The sequence below is a fragment of the Hipposideros armiger genome, unplaced genomic scaffold (assembly GCF_001890085.2).
Source record: "Hipposideros armiger isolate ML-2016 unplaced genomic scaffold, ASM189008v1 scaffold_49, whole genome shotgun sequence".
NCBI lineage: Eukaryota > Metazoa > Chordata > Mammalia > Chiroptera > Hipposideridae > Hipposideros > Hipposideros armiger.
In genome coordinates this window covers 2,933,495-2,957,878 of record NW_017731399.1, presented here as the reverse complement: position 1 = coordinate 2,957,878, position 24,384 = coordinate 2,933,495, and the positions used below count along the sequence as shown (strand labels likewise).

Genomic DNA, 24,384 nt, shown 5'->3' with positions numbered 1-24,384 from the left:
TGGAGGCAGGGATGTGGGTGGGGGAGCTCCTGAGGCCTAGTCCTGCAGCCTGCAAGAAAGTGGGGCCCTGATATGAGGGATCTCTGAGACCTCGTCCACCGAGCCTCCCATCTCCCGCTCCCCCAGCTCACTGGGGGCCTAAGAGTCTTCCTCCTGCTCCCACCAGAGCTTCCGTGCCTTCTCCTCTCAGACTCCCCCAGAGTGTGGAGGTGTGGCACCCCACCTAGCTCATCAGTTGCAGCAAATGTACCATAATAATGTAAGAAGTTATAGGGGAAACTGGAGGCGGGCTTTACTGGAACTCTCCGTACTATCTTCGCCATTGTTCTGTACATTTAAAATGGTTGTAAACATAAAGTGTATTTTTAAAATACACTAGTTTGTTTTCTAGAGGGAATAAAACCAGATGGTTTCTGTGGGTTAGAACTTTTGGCTTTTTCTTTGCCTGGCTCTTGCCCCAGAGCTCTGCTTACTGAGTGTGCCAGTTCAGGGCTCCACAAGATCACCCAGGCACCCAAGGCTGAGTCAGGAGCCACAGCCTCAACTGGTTCTGCCTTCTGGTGTTTCCTTGCCACCTATTTCTTCTTCAGGTCTCTCTCTGGTCCCCTCCTCCTGCCTGGCTGCTCCTCGACTCAAGGCAGCAATGAAGTCTCTGCTTCATCATAGCGGCTCCATTAATGTCTCACTCAGGTCAACCCTTCCCAATGCTAACTCTTCTCAAGGGCTGTCTGTATGCTTCCCTCCCTGACTCCTCACCTCTGAGCCATGGGTGCCCCCTGATTTATCTCCATGGCTCTACTCCCAGCATGGACTTCAGGGAGTCTGTCACAGGAAGGGATCAGGGAGTGATGATTGTGGATTTGCTAATTTCTCCTTGTAATTCTACCTTGCTTGTTACGTTTGCTAGCTCATGGTATATTGTCTGCTTGTGTGTTTTGTAAGTTAATATGACAATTTTTCCTCTCCTTTTTTTTTTGTGTATGTGTGCGAGAATATTTGGATTGTTTAAATGTTCTTCCTAGCTGTCGCCTTGGGGCTGGTCTTCCATCCCTGCATGGGCGTTTAAAATGCAAGTTCCGAGTCTGCAGTCACCTGCTGAACCCACACACCCATCGCTGCTCTGGCTTTCACACCTGGGGTTGCCCTTCTAGCTTCCTAGTTCAGTCATGCACGGAACTTGCTCTTGTTGTATTTTATTAATCTCTCCGTGGTCTTTTTTCTGTGTGTGTGTGTGTTCCAATAAATCTTTTTTGAAAATATTTTTTTATTTTTCAATTACAGTTAACATACAATATTATATTAGTTTCAGGTGTACAACATAGTGATTAGACGCTTATATACCTCACGAAGTGATTCCCTCAATAAATCTAGTACCCACCTGACACCATACATAGTTATTACAATATTATTGACCATATTCCTTATGCTACATCTTACATCTGCGTGAGTATTTTGTAACTACCAATTTATACTTCTCAATCCCTTCACAGTTTTCATCCATCTTCCCAACCCCCCTCCCATCTGGCAACCATCAATTTACTCTTTGTATCTCTGAGTTTATTTCTGTTTTGTTTGTTGGTTTGTTTTTTAGATTCCACATATAAGTGAAATTATATGGTACTTGTCCTTCTCTGCCTGACTTACTTCACTTAGCATAATACCCTTTAGGTCCATCCATGTTGTCACAAATGGTAAAATTTTATTCTTTCTTTTGGCTAATATTCCATTGTACATATGTACCACCTCTTCTTTATCCATTCATCTATCAATGGACACTTAGGTTGCTTCCATACCTTGGCTATTGTAAACAATACTGCAATAAACATAGGGATACATATGTCTTTTCAAATTAGTGTTTTGGGTTTCTTCTGATAAATACCCAGAGGTGGGATTCCTGGGTCCTTCTTTGACTCTTGTTATAGCTTTTGTTTTAAAGCCTATTTTGTCTGATATAAGTATTACTACTCTAGCTTTTTTTTGTTTCCATTTGCATGAAATACCTTTTCCCATCCCTTTACTTTCAGCCTGTGTGTGTCTTTTGATCTGAGGTGAGTATCTTATAGGTAGCAGATGTAAGGGTCATGTTTTTTTTATCTATTCAGCCATCCTATGTCTTTTGATTGGAGCATTTAATTTATTTACAGTTAAAGTAATTGATAGATATGTAGTTATTGCCATTTTATTATTCATATTTTTGATTTTTAGATTTTCTTCTTCTTAAAGAAGTCCCTTTAACATTTCTTGTAATACTGGTTTGGTAGTGATGAATTCCTTTCACTTTTTCTTGTCTGGGAAGCTCTTTATCTCTCTTTTGATTCTAAATGATAGCCTTGCTGGGTAGAGTAATCTTGGTTGTATCAATAGATCCCTGCTTTTCATCTCTTAGAATATTGCATGCCAATCCCTTCTGGCCTGCAAGGTTTCTGTTGAGAAATCAGCTGACCTCTTGGTGTGGGTCTATTTGGGTTCATCTTGTTTGGGTCTCTGCGCTTCCTGGACTTGTATGTCTATTTCCTTCATCAGGTTAGGAAAGTTTTCAGTCATTATTTTTTCAAATAGGTTCTCAATGCCTTGCTTTCTCTCTTCTCCTTCTGGTACCCTATGATGCAAATGTTGTTACGCTTCATGTTGCCCCAGAGGTCTCTTAAACTATCCTCATTTTTTTAGATTCCTTTTTCTTTTTGCTGTTCCGATTGGGTGTGTTATGCTACCTGTCTTCCAAATTGCTGATTTGATCCTCTGCTTCATCTACTCTGCTGGTGATTCCTTCTGGCGCATTCTCCTTTTCAGTTATTGCATTCTTCACTTCTGACTGGTTCTTTTTATGGTTTCTATGTCCTTTTTGATGCTTGCTATCTCTTTGTTGACATTCTCATTAAGTTCCTTGAGCATCCCTGTAACCATTGTTTTGAACTCTGTATCTGGTAGGTTGCTTGCCTCCATTTTGTTTACTTCTTTGTCTGGAGGACAGTCGCCATTTTTCTCCTGTTCTTTCATTTGGGACATATTTCTTGGTCCCCTCATTTTGGCTGCCTCTCTGTTTGTGTCTGTGTATTAGATAAACCTGCTATGTCTTCCAATCTTGGCCGGGTGGCCTTATATAGTAGGTATAGTAGGTGCCCTGTGGGGCCCTGGCACAGTCTCCCTGGTCACCTGCTCTGGATGCTCTAGGAGTGTCTTTTGTGTGGGTTGTGTGTGCTCTCCTGTTATAGTTGAGCCTTGATTGCTATCGGCACATCAGTTGGTGAGATTGACCCTCAGGCTGATTGGCTGTGGGGTTTGGCCACACCCACAGATTATAGGCTGCTGTGCAGGGGGCTTACCCCACTGAGTGGGATTCACCCCAGGGGGCTCTGGTGCCTGTTGAGACCACCCTTTGTGCGTGCCACTTGTGGGGCTAATTGGGCAGTGCTCTGCTGTGGTCTGAGCCAATCTCCAAGTATGTTGGTTCTGGGGCAACTCTTGCAAGGGCCTCTGGTTCAGGCCTAGGTCACCCACTGCTTGTGATTGGCTGGGGACTACCTGGTAGGAGCTACAAAGTGATTGCAGTTGCTTGCTGCCTGTACTAACCCTGAAGGCACATGGGAGAGTCCACACTGTGAACCGAGGATGACTGCCACCAGTATTGGGCCTGGGGTAGCTCCTCAAAATGCCAGGACACCTGAGGCTTGCTGCTACCTGCCAGCTTTCTTAAGGTTCAGCAGCTGATAAAGCCTCGTGTAGTATGTAAATTGGGTGAAAGTGGGGGTCTCAGTGAGTCCCTACAGTGGGAAGAGTTGTGGTCAACAGGGTTAATGTAGACTCTAGTTTGGTGCCAGTGCTGAGCCTGGAGCTACTCAGCAAAAGTCTCAGAGCACACTGAGGTCAGTCATCACCCACCTGGGGCCTGTGGACTTTGATACTTTTCCAAGAATGCAATGTGGGCAGGGCTGGCTGCTAGTAGAGAAAGTGCCTCCCGCAGTGCATGAGTTGGGTGGGGCAGGTGCCCAGTGAGTCAGCAGGGTGGAGCAAGCAGAGCTCACCAGGCCAACCGGATTCAGATTTGGCCTGTGGAGGCGGGCTCAACACAGCAAAGATGGCGCCCGCCTACCGGCTGCACAAGAGAAGGACTCCACACAGAGAAAATTATAACTGTCCTCCAGCTCTTGTTCCAAAGCCACACACCTCAGTCAGCCCCACCGTATATCTCCAACACCCCCCAAGTTACTGTTGCTCTGCTGGAGCCCAAGGTGAGTGACTGCGAGTGAGAGTCTGTGCTCAGGCTGTTTAAGAGGATGTCTGGGTTTTCCACAGCCTTCCGTCCCACCCCAATAGTCGGAATCCCCACTGTTAGTCACAGCCAGATGTGGGGACTTCTCTTCCTGGCACCAGTACTCCAGGCTGGGGAGACTGGTGTGGGGCTGGGTTCCCTCATTCCTCCAGGGAGAGCCTCTGCGACTGAGATATTCCTCCTGGTTCTCAACCACCATATGGAGGTTTGGAGCTAGCCCATTTTGCATCTCTGCCCCTCCTAACATTCTTGACGTGGCTTCTTTTTTATATCCTTAGTTATAATATAAATCTTCTGTTCAGCTAGACTTAAGATGATTCTCCAGGTTAATTGTTCTATAATTTAGTTGTAATTTTAATGTGTTCATGAAAGGAAGCAGGCACAGTGTTTATATATTCTGCCATCTTGGGTCCTGGATTCTTTTTTCTTTTTGCTGTTCTGATTGGGTGTGTTTTTTTTTGCTCCCTTGTCTTCCAAATTGCTGATTCAATTCTCTGCTTCATCTAATCTACTGTTGATTCCCTCTACTGTATTCTTCATTTCAGTTATTGTATTTGTCATTTCTGACTGGTTCTTTTTTATGTTTTCTATCTTCATTTTTATGTTTCCTATCTCTTTGTTAAAGTTCTTACTAGTTCCTCTACTCTTCCCCTAAGTTCACTGAGCATCCTTATAACCAGTGTTTTGAATTCTGCAACTAGTAGGTTGCTTGTGACCATTTTGTTTAGCTTTTTTTTCTGGAGTATTATATTGTTCTTTTATTTGGGAAATGTTTGTCTCATTTTGGCTGACTCCCTGTGTTTTCTTCTAGATCTGCCACATCTCCCAGTCTTGGTAGAGTGGCCTTATGTAGTAGGTGTCCTATGGGGGCCCCGTGTTCTGTCTCCCTGGTCTCCTGAGCCATGTGCTCCAAGTGTGTTCCTTGTGTGTGCCTTCCTATTGTAGTTGAGCCTTGATTGCTATTGGCACATCAGTGGGAAGGTTTGACCCTCATGCTGATTGGCTGTGAGTACTGGCCATGACTAGAGTGGAGAAACTGTTGTGCAGGAGCTGACCTGAAGGTACAGGATTCACTTCCGCGAGGCTCTGGTTCCTGCCAAGTCTTCCCTTTTTGTGTGAGCTCTGACTCTGCTGTCTGCTCATTTACCCGCCAGTACCATCTCCTCCATCCTGGGCACCTGACTGGATCAGTAGGTGGAGGGTTCCTTCCACTCTCCATACTTTCCTTGCCTGAAACAGCTGGTGGCCTTCGTATGTCTCAACCTGCCCAGCTTGGAGCTGGAGTGCTGTGTTCAGAGCCAGCTCTAGTATCATCTCAAGTTAGCTTCAAAGCTAAAACCGACACCAGCTCCAGTGAGAGCATTAGCCCTAGCACCAGCTCCAGTACTAGAATCAGCCCTAGCACCAGCTCTAGGACTAGAGGCAGCACTAACACTAGTTATAGCATGAGCTCCAGGGCCAGAGCCAATGACAGAGCCATTGGCAAGTCCAGAGCTAGTACCAGCTCCAGCCCAAGCTCTAACAATCAGAGACGGGGCTAGAGCCAGCTGTAGGACTAGAGCTAGCTTCAGAGGTAGAAGGTCCTTGGATGTATCTAATAACCAGCTGCAGGACCACACCCAGGTGTAGCTCCAGTTCCAGTGTCAGTTCCAGATCTAGAGCCAGTGCCAGCTCAAGCTAGAAGCAGCAGCAGCACCAAATCTAGCACTAGAGCCAGTGCTAGGTCCAGAGCTAGCTGTCAGTTCTAACATCAGAGACAGAGCTAGAACCAGCTCTAGGGTTTTCTTTAGGTATCTGAGCATATTTAAGACAGTTCCTTTAAAGTCTTGTTTAGTAAGTCCAATAACTGGGCTTACTCAGGGATAGTTTCTGTCCATTTTTTTCCCTTTGAATGGACCACAATCCTGTTTCTTTGTATGATTTTGTTGTTGAAAATTGGATATTTATTTCAATTTTATTGGGGAACAGCCATGGTCATTGGTTACACATTGCTTTCATGCTACAATGGCATAGCTGACTTTTAAGGAGGGCGCAGCTCCCAGTGGTCCATGTGGAAATCAAACCAGCAACCTTGGTGTTATCAGCACTCTAGCCAACTGAGCTAACTGGTCACCCTGAAAACTGGACATTTAAATACTGCAATATGGTAACTCTGAAAATCAGTTTCTCCCCCTTCCCCAGGGTGTGCTATTTTTGATTACTGAAGGCTGCAGTCATCTGTTCGTTTGGTTGACTTTCCCAAAATATTTTTGCAAAGAATGTCATCCTTTTCATGCGTGGTCACTTTAAGTGTCTGTTGAGCTAGTATTTTGACAGAGACTTCTTGGCTAGTGGGAGCTAAAAGCAAACAAACAAAACCCCATCTCTCCCAGACTGGCTCTGTGCTGGCACACTCCTTTAACACTTAGCCAGGCAGTTTCGAACTCTGCCTCTACTTCCTCCTTGGACTGAGCCCAGAGACCAGCCAGAGGTAAAAGCTCAGGGTCTTCTCAGGTCTTTTCTGAGCATGCATCCTGTTCTGGCCATGCACAAGGCTTTCTAGATTCCCTAGCATTCACTGTCACGCCACCAGACCTGGTCAGGCATCCACCTGAGCTCTCTCAGCTCAGCACCTGAGCACACCGCTTTAGCACACCTACAGAGCGGAGCTGAGTAAGAACAGGCCCAAGGCCTACACGCAAGCCAAGCCAGCTGGCGGGGAGACTTCAGTTACCCAGGGCAGCATTTCCCCAAGGTTAGGACTCCTAACCCACATCCGGGGTCATTTTCAGTGGTGTAACAAGGCATTAAATAACCTCAAGCCTTAATAGTGAGAAAGTTATTTCCCTTCCAGTTCCTATTCCATCTTTCCAATTTTATGAAGGAGAAAAATCCCAGTTGGTTGCTAGTATGTCTAACTCCTGTAACATCCCTTAACCTCCCTTTGTGCCAAGAGCAAGCCTCAAGCTCAGTCCCTGCAGGTCACAGCCTCGAGCTGCCATTTCATAACACTGCTTGGTTTTTATTGGGTTCATAAAACACTCTTTTAAAAATGCATTAAATTTAAAAAGTGAGTCAATTTTTAAAATATTAAGTAATTCACAGTATAAGAAATACAGAGATGTGGCAAAAATCATGAAGGTGATATGCTGACAGCTGAACATTGAGGACTTTTGGCTCAATAACTTTCTATCTCATGCTTTTGTGATTCCAGGGTTTTGTGTGTTCAACTGGTTGTTGTTCCCTAATATAGACTATTTTTTAAAAACCTCAACCTTATTTTAGCTGTCTGAGGGGAAAGGGATTTATTTTCATCTGGGTTAAGACAAGAAAAACAGAAGGGCCCTAGCAATTAGGTACAACTGGCAAATAGAAAAGTGATGATGTGGAGTAAAATGAAAAACCAGGAGCAGAAGATTCCAGTATAGTGGAGAGAGCTGCTCCATTCGCTGCAGGCTCTCAAATACAAATCTGGAAATTCAGTTAAAAATATCTTCTTGGGCCGGTCGAGTGGCGCGATGGTTAAGAACTGGCTTGGGACACCAGAGGGCCCCGGTTCGGATCCCACATATGAGGGCCAGTGACACTGCCCTCTACAACTAAGATAGTGAGCTTGACCTGGGGCTGGGCTGCTGTGAGTCGCCGGCGACGGCATTAGGCTGCAGCCCCTGTGGCAGTGGGTTGCCATAAGCTACCAAGTGTAGCCGGCAGCCAGCGTGAGCGGCCAGCAGCCTCCGTGAGCGGCCATCCAGAGGCTGGCGACTGATCTGCCTCGCCCGGGAAGAGTACAATGAATAATGGTGCCAACTTGGGCCAGTGAAGCAACATCCTCCACAACTAGACTGAAGAACAAAACAACAGCCACTTGTCTGTTCCCCTTCCCCAGATTCCCCAGTGCTGTTCCCCTCCCCCAATTCCACAATAAAATCTTAAAAAAAAACAAAAACAACTTCTTATAATGGAGAAAACAGAAAGGGGGAAAGCTGCAAAAAAAATATTTTAATGTTTATCTTTTCTTTTTTAAAAAGTTATAAAATTTAAATAGCTGATTCAGTTAAAAATCTAGTGTTGCAAAATTTAACCAATTTACAAGACTTCTGAATCTCTTGAGTCCGAGTCCAATACTCTTTCCACTTTGACCCTTCATTTTTTATAGATCCTACACTTTCAGGTTTTTCTTTAGAAAACACAGTCCGAAGTAATTTGTAAGGAAAGGAACAGTACTTCAAGTGTCCAGAGCTCTGGCTGAGGCAGCAGGAGGCCTGGTGGGACGGGGTGCCCCACGGAGGCCACACCTGGGTGAGCCGACTGCTGCCAGCACTCTGCACAGGACCTGTGAGGCGGCCCTGGGGCTCATTCCTTGCTCTGTCAGTCCTCCTGGTCTTTCCTGGGGACTGCCGACCTGCCCCGAGTTTGGCTCTCCTTCCAGTGGCCAGCCACATCCTTGGCTTCATTCTACTTTGATTCTGGTCAGCTGCCATCTTCCTTCTCCACAGAGTTTCAGATTCAAGGAGTGAAACTACAAGAGACCGCCACCACACAGAGATTAGACTGCCCTGGCCACACCAACAGGAGGCCAAGGACCCCCCACCCTCTCTGCCACCCCCACTGTCCATTTTGAGGGGCCCTGGCCCTTGGGTTTTGTTCTCCTCCTTAGCCATCCTTGTGAGCACAGGTACCTTCTCAAGGCTGCGTCGATGTCCCACGCTGATAAACGTAATGCCCAGCTGCTGGCCGATGCGGTACAGCTCGCTCTCCACCTCCTCCGTCAGGGCACTGGTGGCTTCATCAAGCACTGAGGGCAGAACCCCATGGGAAGAGATGGTGTCCTGCCCCTGCCTGCCTCTGCTTCTCCTCCAACCCAAACTCATTTCTGCTTCCGGTGGGGACCCAGGGGGAAGCTGAAAGCTGCTCTGGCTTACAGAAGCCCTGCCTTAGAAAGGATGGGCCAAAGGAGCAGAGGCCAGGCTCCATCTGGGAAGCCTTCTTCCAGCAGCAGGACAAAACCCCTCAGCTTCCTCTAGATAAGCAGCAGCCACTGCCTGCAACCGCTCAATTCAGGGAGTCCTGATTCCCCCAAGGATGCCAGTCCCTGGAAAAGTCCACAGCTGCCAGCCCTCTGCCAGGCACAACTGGAGGGATGCCCGTTCATGGATGACACAGCATAAAATCACATGCCCTCTCAAGGCAGCTCCAGCTGCTGCAATGGCAGAAAGCTTAGGAATCTGGAGAAGGACACATCCAGAACCGCTCTTAGGGTGCCAAGCACTGCTGCCCCATGGGCAGAGGCCTTCCATCCTCTCCTGCAGGGACAGAGATGCCCAGCCATGCACAGGTGTGGTCTCCTACCCATATCAACTGCCTCAGGTGTGCATGAACACATGCTGCTACACCTGTGAGCACACACAGTACCTGGCATGCGTACCTACAGGGCGGACCTCACCTGCATACTTAGGCTGCAAGTAGAAAAGCCGGGCAAAAGATAGCCTCTGCATCTCTCCTGGAGACAGAACATCATACCTGAGGAAAGGGGGTGAGAGAGGACCGCTGGAGGAAGGATATAGCTTGGCTTTGCCTTGAATGGGTCTGGCCAAGAAGAGGTTCTCGATACAGAAAGGCTGGCCCCAGGACAGATGGACAGCACTCCCCTTTCAACCACAGCCCCCCTGCCCATACAAAGTGATGCCAAAACTCTGCTCCCAAAGGCATGAAACCTGGACTTTGGGATCAGGAGCCATTCTATCCCTTCACTGGGCCCCTGGAACCCACTGTTTTGGGGGGAACTGGCTCTGGAGCACCCCATCCCCTTTCTTACCAGTTCCAATCGACCTGATGGTCCAGACCCTCTGTCCTTGCCACCAAGTCAGACTGTAACACACCCAGAAGAAACAATGTCCATAAAAGGGCCCATCTCTGCTTCCTGCCACCCTGAGGCACTGCCTTGGTCCCACCACACACATGCTTCTGAGACAGATCTGCAACCCCAGTGGAGTACCAAGCTGAGGGCTATGGGAGCGATCTGCCCCGGAGAGGAATAGCCTACCAACTCCATTGCATACATTTGTTGGAGCATGGTGACAAGAAAAAGCACGCTTTCTTTATAATAGTTTTATGATTGTTTCAAAATTCACTACAGAGCGTACTCCCTTGTTGCCCGTACCTGGGCAACAGTTCCTTCTGCCGCTTTATACGCCCACTCTCCCTGCCTGGGGCTCATACTTCCAGTCCTGGGCCTGGGGACAGTGGGGCCGGCTCTCCTGGGCCAGCACCTGTGGTCTGTGCTACCAGCTGGGCTTGGGCCTCAGGGTCCCTGTCCTCACTTACCAGGCCTGCCAACTCCAAGAACCTCATGATCCTCTCATCATCAGTAGAACCTACAAAACAGAGAGGCCTTCTTTAAGAAGTCAGCTCCTTCTGGGTAGCCAGAGTCGATGGGCACAGCATGACAGGGGCGGTAGAGGAGGGGGCCTCAAAATCTGGGCTAAGGCTCTGAAGTGACAGGTTACAGACCTAATAAGGGAAGGGCCAGGTGAAGTGGGTAATCATGTCCCTTCCTCCAGGAACTCTCCTCAAGGAGGGGAAGACAAGACAAGATGAGGTCAGGGTACAGGCCCCAGACAGTAAACGGGAGGAGGAGGAGGAGCAGCATGTCTGGGGCCTCGTCCAAAGGGCACAGCTAAGGCTACAGTCAGAATGAGTATGAACAGCTGAGATGGGAGGCCACGCCCCAAGGAGGCTAGCTCACCTGAGTCCGGGTAGATCTCCTTCAAGGGATATATCACCTGATAAAACAAAAACCATGGGCCTAGGACAAGGGCCAATGAGAAGTGGGGCTGCCCACAGCCCACCCGCCCTCAGAAACAGCCCCAGGAGCTGCTAGGGGCCAGGCTCCTCTAGGGGAGTGAGGAATGTCCTGGCTGAGGGTTCAGAGGGAGAGGCCAAGCCAGCACACAGTGGGGCAGGGTCACCGTGACCTCCAGATGTGTGTCTGGGGGAAGTCTGTGAGCCTCATGAGGGCAGGGACCCCAGAACCCAACCCTGATGTTCAACAAGTGCGTGTGATCTTTGGCTTGTTGGCTTCACAGCTTAGCCTGCCCCCGGAGTTACTCTGAGTACACGGCGCAATCCACGGATTGAGTAAGTGTTCTTAGGGCCAGGGAACTCCTGAGCACAGGACGTCTTATTACCCCACCTCTGCCCCTAACACCCTACGGCTAAGACCTGTCATAGTACCAGAAGCCCTGGCTGGGGGGTGAAGAGTGAGCCCCTGAACTGCGCTGACCTGCTCCCGAAGGGTCCCATCAGTGAAGAATGGTTTCTGTGGCAGGAACAGCACCCCGTGGGGTCCAAAGTCCGTCAGCATCTGCACTGAGCCTGCAGAGCCCACAGAAACCTCCATTTTGAGATCTTCCAGAGAAGGTAACTGCTCCTCACTCCCTTTCCCCAACAAAAGCTGGATTCTAATGCACACACCTACACACACACACACACACACGCGCACACGCACACACGCATGGCTAGCCTTCTTAGAGGCAGGGAGGGCTGCTTCTCACCCCGTGTGCTCTTCCAGAGGCCGCCCAGAACCCGGAGCAAGGAGGTCTTGCCAGTGCCCGTGTTGCCTGTGATGAGCAGGCTCTGCCCCTCGGAGATCTTCAGGCTCAGGTCCTCGATTAAGGGTTTGTTAGAGGAGGGAGCAGAGATGGAGACCCGCTCAAGAAGGAAAGCTGTGTCTGTTGGCTCTGCTGCTGGCCATCCTGGGGCGCTGGGGTCAGAGAAGGAAGGTGGTGTGTGGAGAAGATAAGCAGTGTCAGGATTGCCAGCTGGAGGGGGCTTCTTCTCCGTGGGGGCATCACACCTGGATTGGAGGGCTGTTATGGGCTGAACTGGGCCCTCAAAATCATATGCTAAGGTCCTAACCCCTAGTGCCTCAGAATGTAAATCATTTGGAGAACGGGTCTTTAAAGAGGTGATTATATTAAAATGAGGCCCTTCAGGGCCAGCCGAGTGGCGCGTTGGTTAAGAGTTGGCTTGGGACACCAGAGGGCCCCGGTTCAGATCCCATATATGAGGGCCAGTGACACTGCCCTCTACAGCTAAGATGCTGAACAACAGCTCAACCTGGAGCTGGGCTGCCGTGAGTCACGGCAACGGCATAGGCTGCAGCCCCTGCTGCAGTGAATTGCCATGGGCTACCATGTGTAGCCAGCAGCCAGAATGATCGGCCAGCAGCCAGTGTGAGTGGCCAGCAGCCGCAGTGAGCGGCCATCCAGAAGTCGGCAACTGATCTGCCTCGCCCAGGAAGAGCACAATGATAGTACCAACATGGGCCAGTGAAGCGACGTCCTCCACAACTAAACTGAAGAACAAAAGGACAGCAACTTGTCTGTTCCCCTTCCCCAGATTCCCCAGCGCTGTTCCTATCCCCCAATTCCCCAATAAAAATCTTTTTAAATGAATAAATAAATAAATAAAATAAAATGAGGCCCTTCAGATAGGGCCCTGATCCAATATGATTGGTGTCCTTTTAAGAAAAGCGAGAGGTACCAAGGGTGTATTGTACATGCAGAGAAAAGGCCATGTGAGGACTCAGTGAGAAAATGGTTATTTGCAAGCCAAGAAAGCAGGGCTCAGGAGAAATCAACATGCTGACTCCTTGATCTTGGACTTTCAGTCTTGAGAACTGTGAGAAAATAAATGTCTGTTGTTTAAGTCACCCAGTCTGTGGGATTTTGGTATGGCAGCCCAGGCGGACTAACACAGAAGTGGAGTTGGGGCACCTACTTTGTGCCAGGCTGGGCAAAGCCCCACACATGACTAATCTTAGTCTTAACACTCATGCATCACGGATATTATCTCCCACTTGGCAGAGGAGGAAACCAAGTCAGGTAGCTAAGCAGCTTGCTCAGGGCCACAGAGCTGAATTTGTCTAATTCTAATGTTGTTTTCATGGCATTGCAGTGTGACTAGAGGACTGAGGATAAGAATGGGAGTCGTAATAAATAGTTTTAAAGTTTCTGGCTGTCCATGGATGCCCGTCTACCCCAAAGAACAGCAACTCTGTTTCCTATGTCCCTGCACCTTCACCCCAGCCTCTGATCTCAGTTACATGAAGCTTTTATTCTGAACAGGGGCAACAGTTCCTAAGAAGTGAGTGTAGGCCCTAGAATTCGGACTCTTTCCATTTTTGAGAGCTTACTCTGTGACCACTGTCCAAGCACTTTCTAAGAACTATGATATCTAATTCTCACAACAACCCTAAGAGGAAGGTCATCTTTCTAGAAATGAAGAAACTGAGACCCAGAACCCTTAAGTAATTTGCCTAAGAAAAGTGAGGACGTGAAACAAATCCTCAATGCGCAGAAAGGTCAGAAACATCACAGCCTATAAAGATACAGGAATAAAGACATCTCCGGGCCTGAGTGAGGCATGGGGACAAAGAACAGAAAATCCTGAGCAAAGGGGCAGGTGGAGGGGCTCAGTGGGAGGAGGAGGGAGAAAGAGAGGGGCTCCTACTCAGACTTGATGTCGTATGAGGCCTTGGCAGTGTTTGCATTTTGCTCCCAGCAGGTGGGGGATGGTGGAAATTAGCACCGTGGATGCTAGAACAACAATGCTGATTGTGAACGCTTGTAACGTGCCTGGCACAAGACACACATTGCTTTCATTTGCCCCGCACAACTCTGCTGTCCAGCTGGGAAAGGGCAGGCCTCCAGCGTGAGCCCAAGCTGGGCGGTTCCAGAGCCTGCATTCTCAAGTGCTGCACACACTGCCAGCCCACGACTCACCTGTGCAAGTCCCACTCACTCTCATCCAACATCTCATCATCCTGTGACTTCAGGGACATGGCAAGCAGGGTATCCTGAAGCTCCCCGATCCTGGGCAAGAGGTGAAAACCTGAGGTGGGTCTGGGGGCCCAGGTGAAGGCGATACTCCTGTTTCTCTCACACCCACTAGTATATGGGGAGGTTTTCTGTTCCTTTTCTCATTCAGCTACTGCTCTGAGGCACACACTTTGTTCGGGGAGTAAAGGGGCGGGACGCAGCCTCACCTGTATGTGTAACCAGCCACATCCGAGAACGTGGTGGAGAGGTCGATGAGCCGGGTGAAGCAGCTGATGAGGTAAATGCACACAAAGGCATTCTGAACGGAATGGATGGCAGTGAGCACAGGCCTTGACTCCCAGGCCCTGGGCACTGGGCCCAAGGGCAGAGGGGCCCGTGCGCGGTCACCAGGGGGGATTCTCACCTTGCTGACCAGGGTGCTGAGCTCGGTGGGGCTCAGGTCTCCATAGACGCCACTGAAAATGGGGATTGCGATCACCACATAGCTCAGGATGCTGCCCAGGTAGTCAAACGTATTGACACCGACTGCAGGAGACAGGCTGCGTGAGACCCGGGAACACTCCTGAGGGGAGCGGGAAGCCAAGCAGGGCTGAGCTACTCCCCAGGTCCTCCTTCTGCTGGGGAGATACACTGCAGAGGCAGTGCCTCCTCCTGGCTAATTCCTCCATCAGGGCAAATGCATTGGTGCAGAAAGAAGGACAGGGGTGAAGGAAGGGAAGGGGGCTACTCCGATCCTGGGATTCCTGCCTCCCGGGGTTCCCTCTACCTACTGTACAGCCAGAGCTCCTTGGACATCAGCTCCCTCTGGGTCTGAAGGAGTCTCTGCAGCCTGCGGTCTGTCCTCATGTGTTCCACGTGCCCAGCTCTGAAGACAAAGGCTGGGTGTCCATGGGACCTGGAGAGCCTCAGCCAGGCTGGGGGCCCTCTGTCCCTCATTACACCCTCCTTTAGGGACCAAGCCCATCCAAATGATCTTCACCTCAGACCCTTTCTGTCACCAGCACCCATTCATTGCTTCATTCACTCAATACAGCATTGCCTATGGAAAGAACCTGAACTCTAGACTGGGCCGACCTGATTCAAATCCTGGCTCTGGCCAGTAACTAGCTGACATGTTGCTTACGAGTAAGTCTCGGAGTTTCAGTTTTCTCATGTATAAAATGGAGGTTATAATACCTACGTGATAGGCCAGAGTGAGAATTTCTGAATATAAAGTGCCAGGCACTTAACAGGCCCTCGATAAATAATAGCTGCTATTATTAAACAAATATACAGGGAGCAGTCGCTGTGTGGCAGGCTCTGTGCTAGTCAGGCAGTATGAGAAAAAGGAGGTAACACAGTCCCCATCTTGGAGGAGCACCCAGTTCAGAGGGGTAGACAGGTACACTGCATTCTTCCCCTGGAAATGGAAACTGTTATGTAAGCAGCATCTCCAGGGATATGGCAACAAACAGGCTTGACCACTAAGGGAGTCTGGGAAGGCTCCCAGGAGGAGGTGACTTGGGGCTTCAAGGATGGGCAGAAATTCTCCTGGCAGAAAAGGCAGAGGGAGTATTTCAGATTTTACATAAGGAGGGACACAGAGCCCACAGAAGAATACACTCAGAGCTCCAAGAACCAATCTGCCTTCCTGAGCCGAGAGCTTCATGAGTAGAGGCTGCAGAATCCAAAACCGCTTAGCACAGGCCTAGGCCTACCCACCACACAACAAGCCTCATCTCTGAGTCCTAGTAGTCTTGGCACCCCAAGTTGCGGCGCTGCAAACTGCCAGAGATTCGCAGAAGAGCAAAGGTCCCGAGGCAATTGGATCCAGGTACAAGAGTTATTTTCATTCCTTAAACACAAGCCTCTGGGGCCGGCTGCTCCCGTCTCCTCCAATGCTACAGAGATAATCAGTCCTGGACATCAGGCACTGACAGAAAGCCATTTTACAGACAGAAAAACAGAGGCAGAGGCAATGCCTTACAGTCATCAGCAAGACAAGGAAACATTCACTCACTTCATGCTTGGAACGAATGTAGGCCCCACGGTAGGCCACCATGAGGAGCCACTCGCTTCAGAAGCAAATCCCTGGACCGATGGATGAGGCAGACAAGGGCAGTGAGAAACACGGGGAGAGGGTCAGAGCCAAGCGGAGGATGCTCGACCCCTGGACTAGGTGATGGCGGGAGGACTGTGCCACCGATCCTGCCTTCTCTGCCTTCGCCACTAGCAGATCTGACAAGACAGAAGGGGAACTACCCCACTAGACTCACCTGAAAAAAGCAGCAGGCTCAGCATTCACCCGGATCTGCATGTGTTTGAACCTGGCAGATCAAAGGGAAATGTGTGCTGACCACGGGCAGTACTGGCCCCGCTCCTCTCAGAGGCCTGGATTAAGACCTCCAGACAAGGGCTGGCTGAGTGGCTCAGTTGGTTAAGAGCTCGCTCAAGGGTTTGAGCTCTGAGCAACAGCGGTTCGAGTCTGGCCCAAGCTGAGCAGCCACTGAGCTGCCAACAGGTGGCAGGATGGCTCAGCTAAAAAAAAATAAAAATAAAAATAAAAAAAGACCTCCAGACAAAGAGGAGCCCAGCTCCACCTTGCAGCTGGCTGCCTCCGCCCGACCCTTTCCTGAACTGTCAGGTGGGGAATCCTAGGCCTGGGTAGGATGGCAGGAGCCCTGCAGACAGGGCAGCCCCTTGTCTCGCTCGAGAGAGAACAGGTGTCCCCAGTGCCTCCTCCTCCCAGTGCTGGGCCTGCAGGAGGCGGCCATGAAGCACTGAGTAGGGGCTGGATCCGTCGGCTGACCCGAAACAGGGTGGTTGGAAGAGAAGCATGTGAGAAGGCCACGGGGTGATGATGACGATGGCCAACCCGCCACCATTCTCATGCTTCTCATGTATAATCCCGCTAATCCTCCTCACAATTCTCACGTAGCAGTACCGTCCTTATCTCAGAGGTGAGAAACCAAGTTTAGCAGATTAAAGACCTTGGCCAAGAGCACATGGCTAGTGACTGGCATAGCTGGGATTTGAACGTAGGCGTCCTTGCTCCAGAGCCCATTCCTTAACCATTTCGCCCAGCCCCAGAAACCTCAAGCAAGGGAGACACACCTGAAATCTCCTTCCAGCTTTTCCTGCTGCACCAGCTTCGCCACAATAGGCCCCATCAACACTTTATTCACCAGGGTTCCAAGGATGAAATACCCGAAGATGCTCACAGGCCCGAGCCAGCCTGTGCTGAAAGTCAGAGAGAGGCAGGATGGGAGGCGCCACATATCCCGCAGGCCTCAGCCTGACTCCTGCCCCCTTCAGGCAGCCCGTTCAATCTCAGTGGCCTGTGGGGCCTCTGCTCCTGTGTGGCGGCATCCAGTACCCGGTCTGAGCTGTTGGAGCACGGGATCCCTGTGACACTGAAACATCACAGGGCCAAAGGGAGGGCGAGGGCCCAAGCATGCGAGCTAGGAAGACTTCCTGGGGTGCAGGTGGGGGGGAGGGAAGGCTAGCCTCTTTTGGACCCTGACCTGGGAGAGCCTGTGAGTGAGGGACCTCTGGAGAAACACCTGGTGGGGGAGGAGGAGGGATTCTAACAGGAGAGGAGGCTTCACCTTTGGAAGCACTGATAGGTGTAGTAGACGAGGGTGAAGGGGGAGATGATGAGCTGGCTGGCCATGCTGCTCAGTTGCCGGCAGAACCTCTCCACGTCCTGGCTGATGCGCTGGTCCCTGGAACCAACAGCACAGAGTAACTGGACCCAGGCAGCAGGGCTCGAGGGTTGAGAAGGCTAAGAGAGTTCCACGTTACCTCCTATTCTGACCTTTCAGTGCTGTCAGCAAGGACCCCGTGGGAAGATGGACAAGGACAAGGGCTGGTGTCCCAGAGGCAACGAGACCCTCAGGACCCCTACACAGGGCTCTGGAGAGTTGCTTCTTATGGTGCCTCGGGTTACCCCTCGGAAAAAGTGGCAACTGAAAGGTCCGGCACCCAGGGTTCCTGAGCCCGTTCTGAGGGTAGATGAGCTGAGTTTCTGGATGACCAGGAAAGCTATCCCATTTATCTCACACCCCCCAGTCTCTCTCTTGTGAGCCTGCGCCTGCCTCCATTGTAGCCATCTGGCGGGAGAAGCTCCTATGGGTTGAGACATAGAGAACTAGAAGAGACAGTTCAGCAGCAGCAGCAAGAAACTTTGCTGCAAAGCTCAGCTTGAGCTGAGGAGAGGTTGCCCCAGGCAACAAAGTGCTTGGGAGGGTGGTGAGTGGGGAGGGAATGTGTGAGGAGTGACCCCATATGTCCCATCGCACCACCAGGGCCACAGTGACTCCGATCCCCAAGGAGACATGACCTTGGACAAGTCACTTACATTCTCTGGGCTTTCCTCATCTCTAAAATCACACCAGGTAACTTACATTAGAACACTTGCTATGTGCCAGGCACTGTACATGTGTTACATGAATATCATTTCATTCTCACCATATCCTTTGAGATGGGAACTATTGTTATCCTCACTAACCTGGGGCTTAATGAGCTTAAGGTTTATGAGCTGAAAGGTGACAGAATAAAGATTTAAATCCTAAACTGAGTCCTGAACAGCAATTTTTTTACTGCCAAAAATCCGAGAGCTGGTTTTCTAGCTTTTTCTAGCAAGGACACTCTGTTCAGAGGGGCCCTGATCTGGAAGCCCAGGATATGAAATGGACAAAAGGAGCGGCTCCTGTATTTCAGCTCCCTATTCTCAGCCCTGCAGCCTCTCCAAGGGCCCTCTGCAGAGGCCCTCCTCCCACGGCTCTTGTCGACACTTGCACATAACCTTAGATGATCTCCAAGGGGTCTGCACAGGGGCTCTCCAGGGCTGAGCCGGACAGACAGAACCATGCAGAGGATAGTGAGGACTGAGCAGGGGTGCCTACGGGTTGTCGACGTCATCCCGCAGCACGTTGAGGGTGTAGTACACGCGGCCACGGAAGTAGAGGTGGTGGAGGTGCTCGGTGAGATCCTTCCTCCAGCTCACATACAGCAGGTTGCAGGTGAACTGGTCAAAGCTCTTCAGCTGTGCAGTGGGGGAGGAAGGGGAAGGGAGGGAAAGGGAGAATGGCTTCCTACAAGCCTCAGGGCAAAGCTCATGGCTGGCAGAAAGCCTCTGCTGACCAGTCCCAGATGACTCTTGTCAGCGCAGCACTTCTGCTTGTTTCAAGTGTCAAGTCAGGGATTTTCCCTTCCTCACTCACATATTCATTCCTTCACCGAATACTTAAGGGCCTACCAAAGGCAAGGCCCTCTAGCCCCCTTCTGTATTATACTGTCTTATTCTGAGAGCAGATGAACTTCTGGAGATCGGGGACAGTATTTCCTATTCCATTTATGCTCTTAGTTTTCTGTCCCTAAACCTGGAACAGGGTTTTGTATGCGTAGGTGCTTACTGACCAATGACCCCTCGAAAGTTCCAAAGTGCGGTGAGAAGTGGCTTCCCCACGAAAACAGGCAGTAGAGCCCGACAGAGAGCACTAGGCTCGAGTCCTAGCAGAGCCCTGACTCTCACCACTCACCATGTATGGGGCACTTACGTGCTAAGCACGAGGGAAGTAACAATGAGTTCAGTCTAGCCAGGAAACAGACGATTACAAGGGTGTACGGAGGGTTACAGCAGAGGGAAACTCAAAGTTTTAGTTAAGTAAAGGGCCAAGTTTGGTGGAGGAAACGTGAAAGAGAAAGCTGAGGCAGACCTGAAGGCGGTGATAACAGAAGAATCTTGAAGAGTGAGCAGGCATTAAACAAGTGAACAAGGGGTGGGGGATGGAGGCCATTCTGGAAGAAAACAACAGACACAAAGGCTGGGAGGTGCAGCCTCAGCCCCAGAGAGGAAGAGCAACCCTAACTGCTGATCCCAGTTTTCAAGTGCTCTGAGCTCCCTGAAGCAAGAGTTCTGGGAAGGGAGGGAACAATGATCATTTCTGGTGCATGCTGAATTAAACCGGAACCTCGTGGCCTAGTTCTGAGAGCTTCAAACACCCAAGGAATTGGTTCCAGTGGGCCAGTAGCAAGATCAATGCCCTCCCTAGCGTTCTGACCCCAAGTTCCGAGAAAAGGGAGGGGACACACACCCACAGCTTGATTCCTGCTTCCTGGTGGCTAAGTCCCACTGGGCATTCCATTCATACTAGGCTGGAAAGGAAGAGAGACACGGGGAAGACCTTACCATGGAGTTGAGAACGATGAGCACGACAGCCAGGAATGTCAGGGTCTTAAACCCATCCAAGTCTTTGCTTCCCAGGACCCCGTAGTACTGACTAGGGATCAAGCCAACCTGGTAGATCACCAGTTGTTCTGGGGGCAAGGAGAGGAGTCAGAAATCAGTGATCAGGGATGCGAAAAGGAGAGAGGCTTCCTCCTGAGTCCTTGCCTCATCAACACCCCAGAGAGAAGGAAGGGGACCCTAAAACCAGGGAGGCCCTCCCCCTCTAGCCTGGGCTCTCACTCACCCAGGAGGGCGACACACAAAAGGGTCAGGAACATCAAGGCATTCTGTGATGACCAAGAAGGAAATAAAACCTTCTGTATCTGCAGGAACCGCTGGAGAAACTGTAGATCTAACCTGGGCCTGAAGAAGAGAAGCAGGTGAAGCAGAGAAAAACCTAAGAGAGCAGCTGAGCCTTAGAGAGCAGTTATCAAGCTTAGCTACATTGTTGGGGAGGGGAGTGGTCCAGGACACGCACAAAGAATGGTTTACAAATGCTGAAGATGGTAGGATCAGAACAGACCAGGGATAGAAAGGAATTTCTTTAAGTTGATAAATGCTCTGAAAGTTTATTTCCAAAAATCTACAGCAAAAAACAGTTGATAAAGAAACTTTAGCTATGTCCTCTTTATGGTCACAAAGGAGACAAAGAAGCCCACTTCACTGGGATGTTAAAGTTCCTGCTAAAGCAATAAAGCAAGAAAAAGAAATGAGGTGAAAGGATTGAAAGGGAAGAGATTAAATTGTCATTATTTGCAGATGTGATCATTTACACAAGAAACACAGCAAATCGGTAGACAAAATGTAAATACAAGTTCAGTTATATACAGGGCTAACATACAAATATCAATAGTGCTCTATGCCAACAATAATCAACTAGAAAATATAAAGAAAATATCATTTGTAGGCTGGCCAAGTGGCTCAGTTCGTTAAGGGCTCACTCAAGAGTGTGAGCTCTGAGCAACAGGGTCCCTGGTTTGATTCATGGCCCAAGCTGAGCTGCCGCTGAGCTGCCAACAGGTGGCAGGATGGCTCAGCTTAAAAATAATAATAATAATAATAATAATAATATCATTTGCAAAAGTAAAAAAAGTATAGAAAAACTATAAAATATCCAGGGATAACTTTTAAAAAAGAATGACTAAGACATTTTGGAGGAAAAAACGAAAAGCTCGACTGTACACTAAAGCACTACTCTAAGAAGGAGACTTATGGCTTGGGAGCATGGGCTCTGAGCAGCAGGGTCGCCGGTTCGGATCCCACATGGGCCAGTGACGCTGCGCCCTCTACAGCTAAGATGGTGAACAACAGCTCAACTTGGAGCTGGGCTGCCGTGAGTCCTGGCAACAGTGTGGGCTGCAGCCTCTGCTGCAGTGGGCTGCCGTAAGCTACCGTGAGTGGCTGGTAGCCAGCGTGAGCAGCCAGCAGCTGGCGTGAGCTGCCATGAGCCACTGTGAGCAGCCGTCCAGTGGCCGGTGACCAATCTGCATCACCTGGGAAGAACACAATGATGATGCCAGCATGGGCCAGTGAGGCGATGTCCTCCACAACTAGACTGAAGAACAAAAGGACAGCAACTTGTCTGTCCCCCTCCCCCAATTCCCCAATAAAATCTTTTAAAAAAAGAAGACTTAAATTGACAGAGCTGGCATGATTTAACATTATAAAGACCTCATTTCTAACAAAAGCTACCTATAAATTCAATAGAATACCAATCAAAAGTCAGGCTTCTCTGAAGAACTTTATACGGAAATATAAAGGTCCATAGATAGCTTAGGACAATTGTGAAGAATACGAAAGGAGGAGAAAGAGACCCAAACCATCAGGTTATTAAGCTATAACATATTACAGGGCTGCAGTAATAACAAAGTACAGTATTAATACTAGAACAAACAGACCAATGGAAGGGGGACCAAAAAAATTTTTTTAAATATCTAAAAACCTACGTTTACATGGGCACATAATAGAGGTTACATCATAAGAAAGGACATATTAATACTAATAGTTGTCAATACTTATTAAGCATGTACTCATGTACTCTGTGCCTATACTGTTCTACATGTTTTACATGTATGAATTCATTTAATTATCACAACCCTAAGAGATGGAGACTATATCCTATTTCATGGAAGAGGAATTGAGGCAAAAGAGTTTAAGTAACTTGCCTGTCACTCATCTGGTAAGTGGCAGCCTTAGGGCTTGAACATAGACAGCCTGGCTCTAAGAATCTGTGCTCTTAACTATACTACACAGCTTCTCTAATTTTTAATTAATTCATTAGTTACTAATTGAAAATGGTGGAGGAAAATGTAGGTCATTACATCAAATCATTTACAAAAATAAACTTTAAAAACTCCAAATGGATTAAAAATCTAAATGCGAAAAGTGACTATTTAGTTAATAGAAGGAACTGTAGGATATCTTAATGAAGATATAGTGGGAAAGTATTTTTCAGAAAAGACCCCCAAACCACAAATTTAAAGGTAAAAACTAATACATTTAACTTGGAATTAAATATTTTTATTCAACACAGTGTACAGATTAAGTTAAATGACTTGGAGAAAGTATTTACCAAGTGTAAAACGAACAAGGAATGAAAATCTAGAGCATGCAAGGAATTCCTGCAAGTCAGGAAAACAGGAAATCATAAAAAAAATGGGGAAAGGATATATGCAATTCAGGAAAGGGGAAACCCAAATGCTTAATACATGAAAATTAACACAATGGGATATCACCTTACACTCATCAGATTGATAAACATTAGAAAACCAAACAATACCAAATGTTGGAGGTTGGTGGGGAGCAGAGAATATGGTGAGACAGGAACTTTTATTCAATGCTGTTGTTAAGTATAAGCTGGTGTAACCATTCCAGAGAACAATTTAGCAGAATTAGGTATGCCTTAGCATCCTACCCTGGTGTGGATAATCCAGAGAAATTTATCCATATCCAAAAGGAGACACCAGTATGATTTGTGGTAGTTAAAAACTGGAAGCAATCTAAGTGTCCATCAGTAGGGGAATGTATAAACAAAATGGGGTCTTAATGCACTTGGGATAGCACCACGCAGCACTCAGAGGTGAAAACTAGATTACTAAAGCATGTATGATCTCAAAAACACAATGTTGAGTAAATAAGTTTTTAAAAAATCACAGCATATAATAATTTATAAGAATTCAAAACCACTATATGTTTTTGAAGGTGACATATATGCAAACTTATGTAAAGTGGGCAGTAAAGACCTCTCTTTTAATACACCAGAGTGGATGTTTGAGAAGGGGAGTGACATGGGATTGAGAATAAGGAACGAGGCAAGATGATAAAACACAAGAAGCGTCTTGCACTGGCCCTCAGTGTGCCAAGAACTGAGAAGGGTGAACAACTCAATTCTGTGCACTTGAGGTTCTTTAAAAAAAAAAAAAATGCCAGTTCTTAGAGAGGATCCCACACCCAGGGTGCAGCGGATGGCAGAAGTTCCCACCAAGCTGGAGGGAGGCCTCGGATCGCAGGGGCGGGTGGGCGTCCCTTCCGGAGCTCCTCTTTCGCGGGGTCCGCGGTTCTTCAAGCGCCGCGAAAGAGGGCATTAAGGAGTAGAGCCCCCTTCCCGCTACAGCCCCTTGTAAGACGCCCCGAGGCTCCACCCTCCTCCCCAGTCGCCCTGCTCACCTGGCGACAGACCCGGGCGCGGGCCCCCGGACCGCCATGACCCGGGATCCGATCCACGCCGGAACCCCGCTGCCCCAGGGCGGGCTCTGGTCAGAGTACGAAGTCCGTGTGACAGACCGGAGAGGGCGGGGCCCCGGCGACCACAGACACGGGCGGATAGAGAGGAAGGCGCCGAGCGACGCGGCCGCTCCCGGAAGCGACCGACCTCCCCAAAAGCACCACAGAGTGCTGAGCACTGCATTCTGTCGACCTGGCCTAGAGGGCCCCCTTCTGGCTAGTGGAGGTTTCCCCTTTGACAAGAGATAGCGGGGGAAATGTGACTTAAGTATTTTATGGCAAATATTTTAGACTCTGAATAGAGTAGATATTTCATAATTCTCCTAAAGAAGCCATAATGATCTTTAAACAACATAGGT

The 24,384-nt window shown here is 49.0% G+C and overlaps 1 protein-coding gene across 6 annotated transcripts; it reads right to left on the bottom strand.

Annotated features, from left to right (window-relative positions):
- Positions 1 to 8,228: 8,228 nt before the first annotated feature.
- Positions 8,229 to 24,129, bottom strand: ABCD4 (ATP binding cassette subfamily D member 4). Of its 6 annotated transcripts, none has more exons than XM_019640448.1 (19): positions 23,969 to 24,116; positions 20,547 to 20,665; positions 20,264 to 20,391; positions 18,978 to 19,117; positions 17,679 to 17,795; positions 17,185 to 17,310; positions 16,351 to 16,397; positions 14,862 to 14,961; positions 14,495 to 14,630; positions 14,298 to 14,389; positions 14,035 to 14,124; positions 11,803 to 12,104; positions 11,532 to 11,623; positions 10,995 to 11,031; positions 10,574 to 10,623; positions 10,065 to 10,117; positions 9,693 to 9,769; positions 8,929 to 9,044; positions 8,229 to 8,768 (listed from the first exon to the last, which is right to left on the bottom strand). In XM_019640448.1, exons 1-19 carry the CDS (start codon positions 24,004 to 24,006, stop codon positions 8,700 to 8,702), a joined length of 1,929 nt encoding a protein of 642 aa, XP_019495993.1. In that variant the 5' UTR covers positions 24,007 to 24,116; the 3' UTR covers positions 8,229 to 8,699. The 6 variants fall into 6 exon arrangements, with proteins under 6 accessions (XP_019495993.1, XP_019495995.1, XP_019495994.1 ...); XM_019640450.1 differs by having other exon boundaries at positions 14,495 to 14,546; XM_019640449.1 differs by having other exon boundaries at positions 14,495 to 14,616; positions 14,862 to 14,956; positions 16,347 to 16,397; positions 23,969 to 24,114.
- Between the last annotated feature and the right edge of the window lie 255 nt (positions 24,130 to 24,384).

Excerpts from the sequence above, each read along its gene's own strand:
- ABCD4 (XM_019640448.1), bottom strand. The coding sequence starts at position 24,006 with ATGGCGGTCCGGGGGCCCGCGCCCGGGTCTGTCGCCAG. Across the intron at positions 14,631-14,861 it reads CAAGGAGCTCTGGCTGTACA|CCTGTCTCCTGCAGTCGGTG; the intron begins GTAGGTAGAGGG and ends GGTCTCACGCAG. Across the intron at positions 9,045-9,692 it reads CTTGCAGCCTAAGTATGCAG|TGCTTGATGAAGCCACCAGT; the intron begins GTGAGGTCCGCC and ends TTCTGCCCTCAG.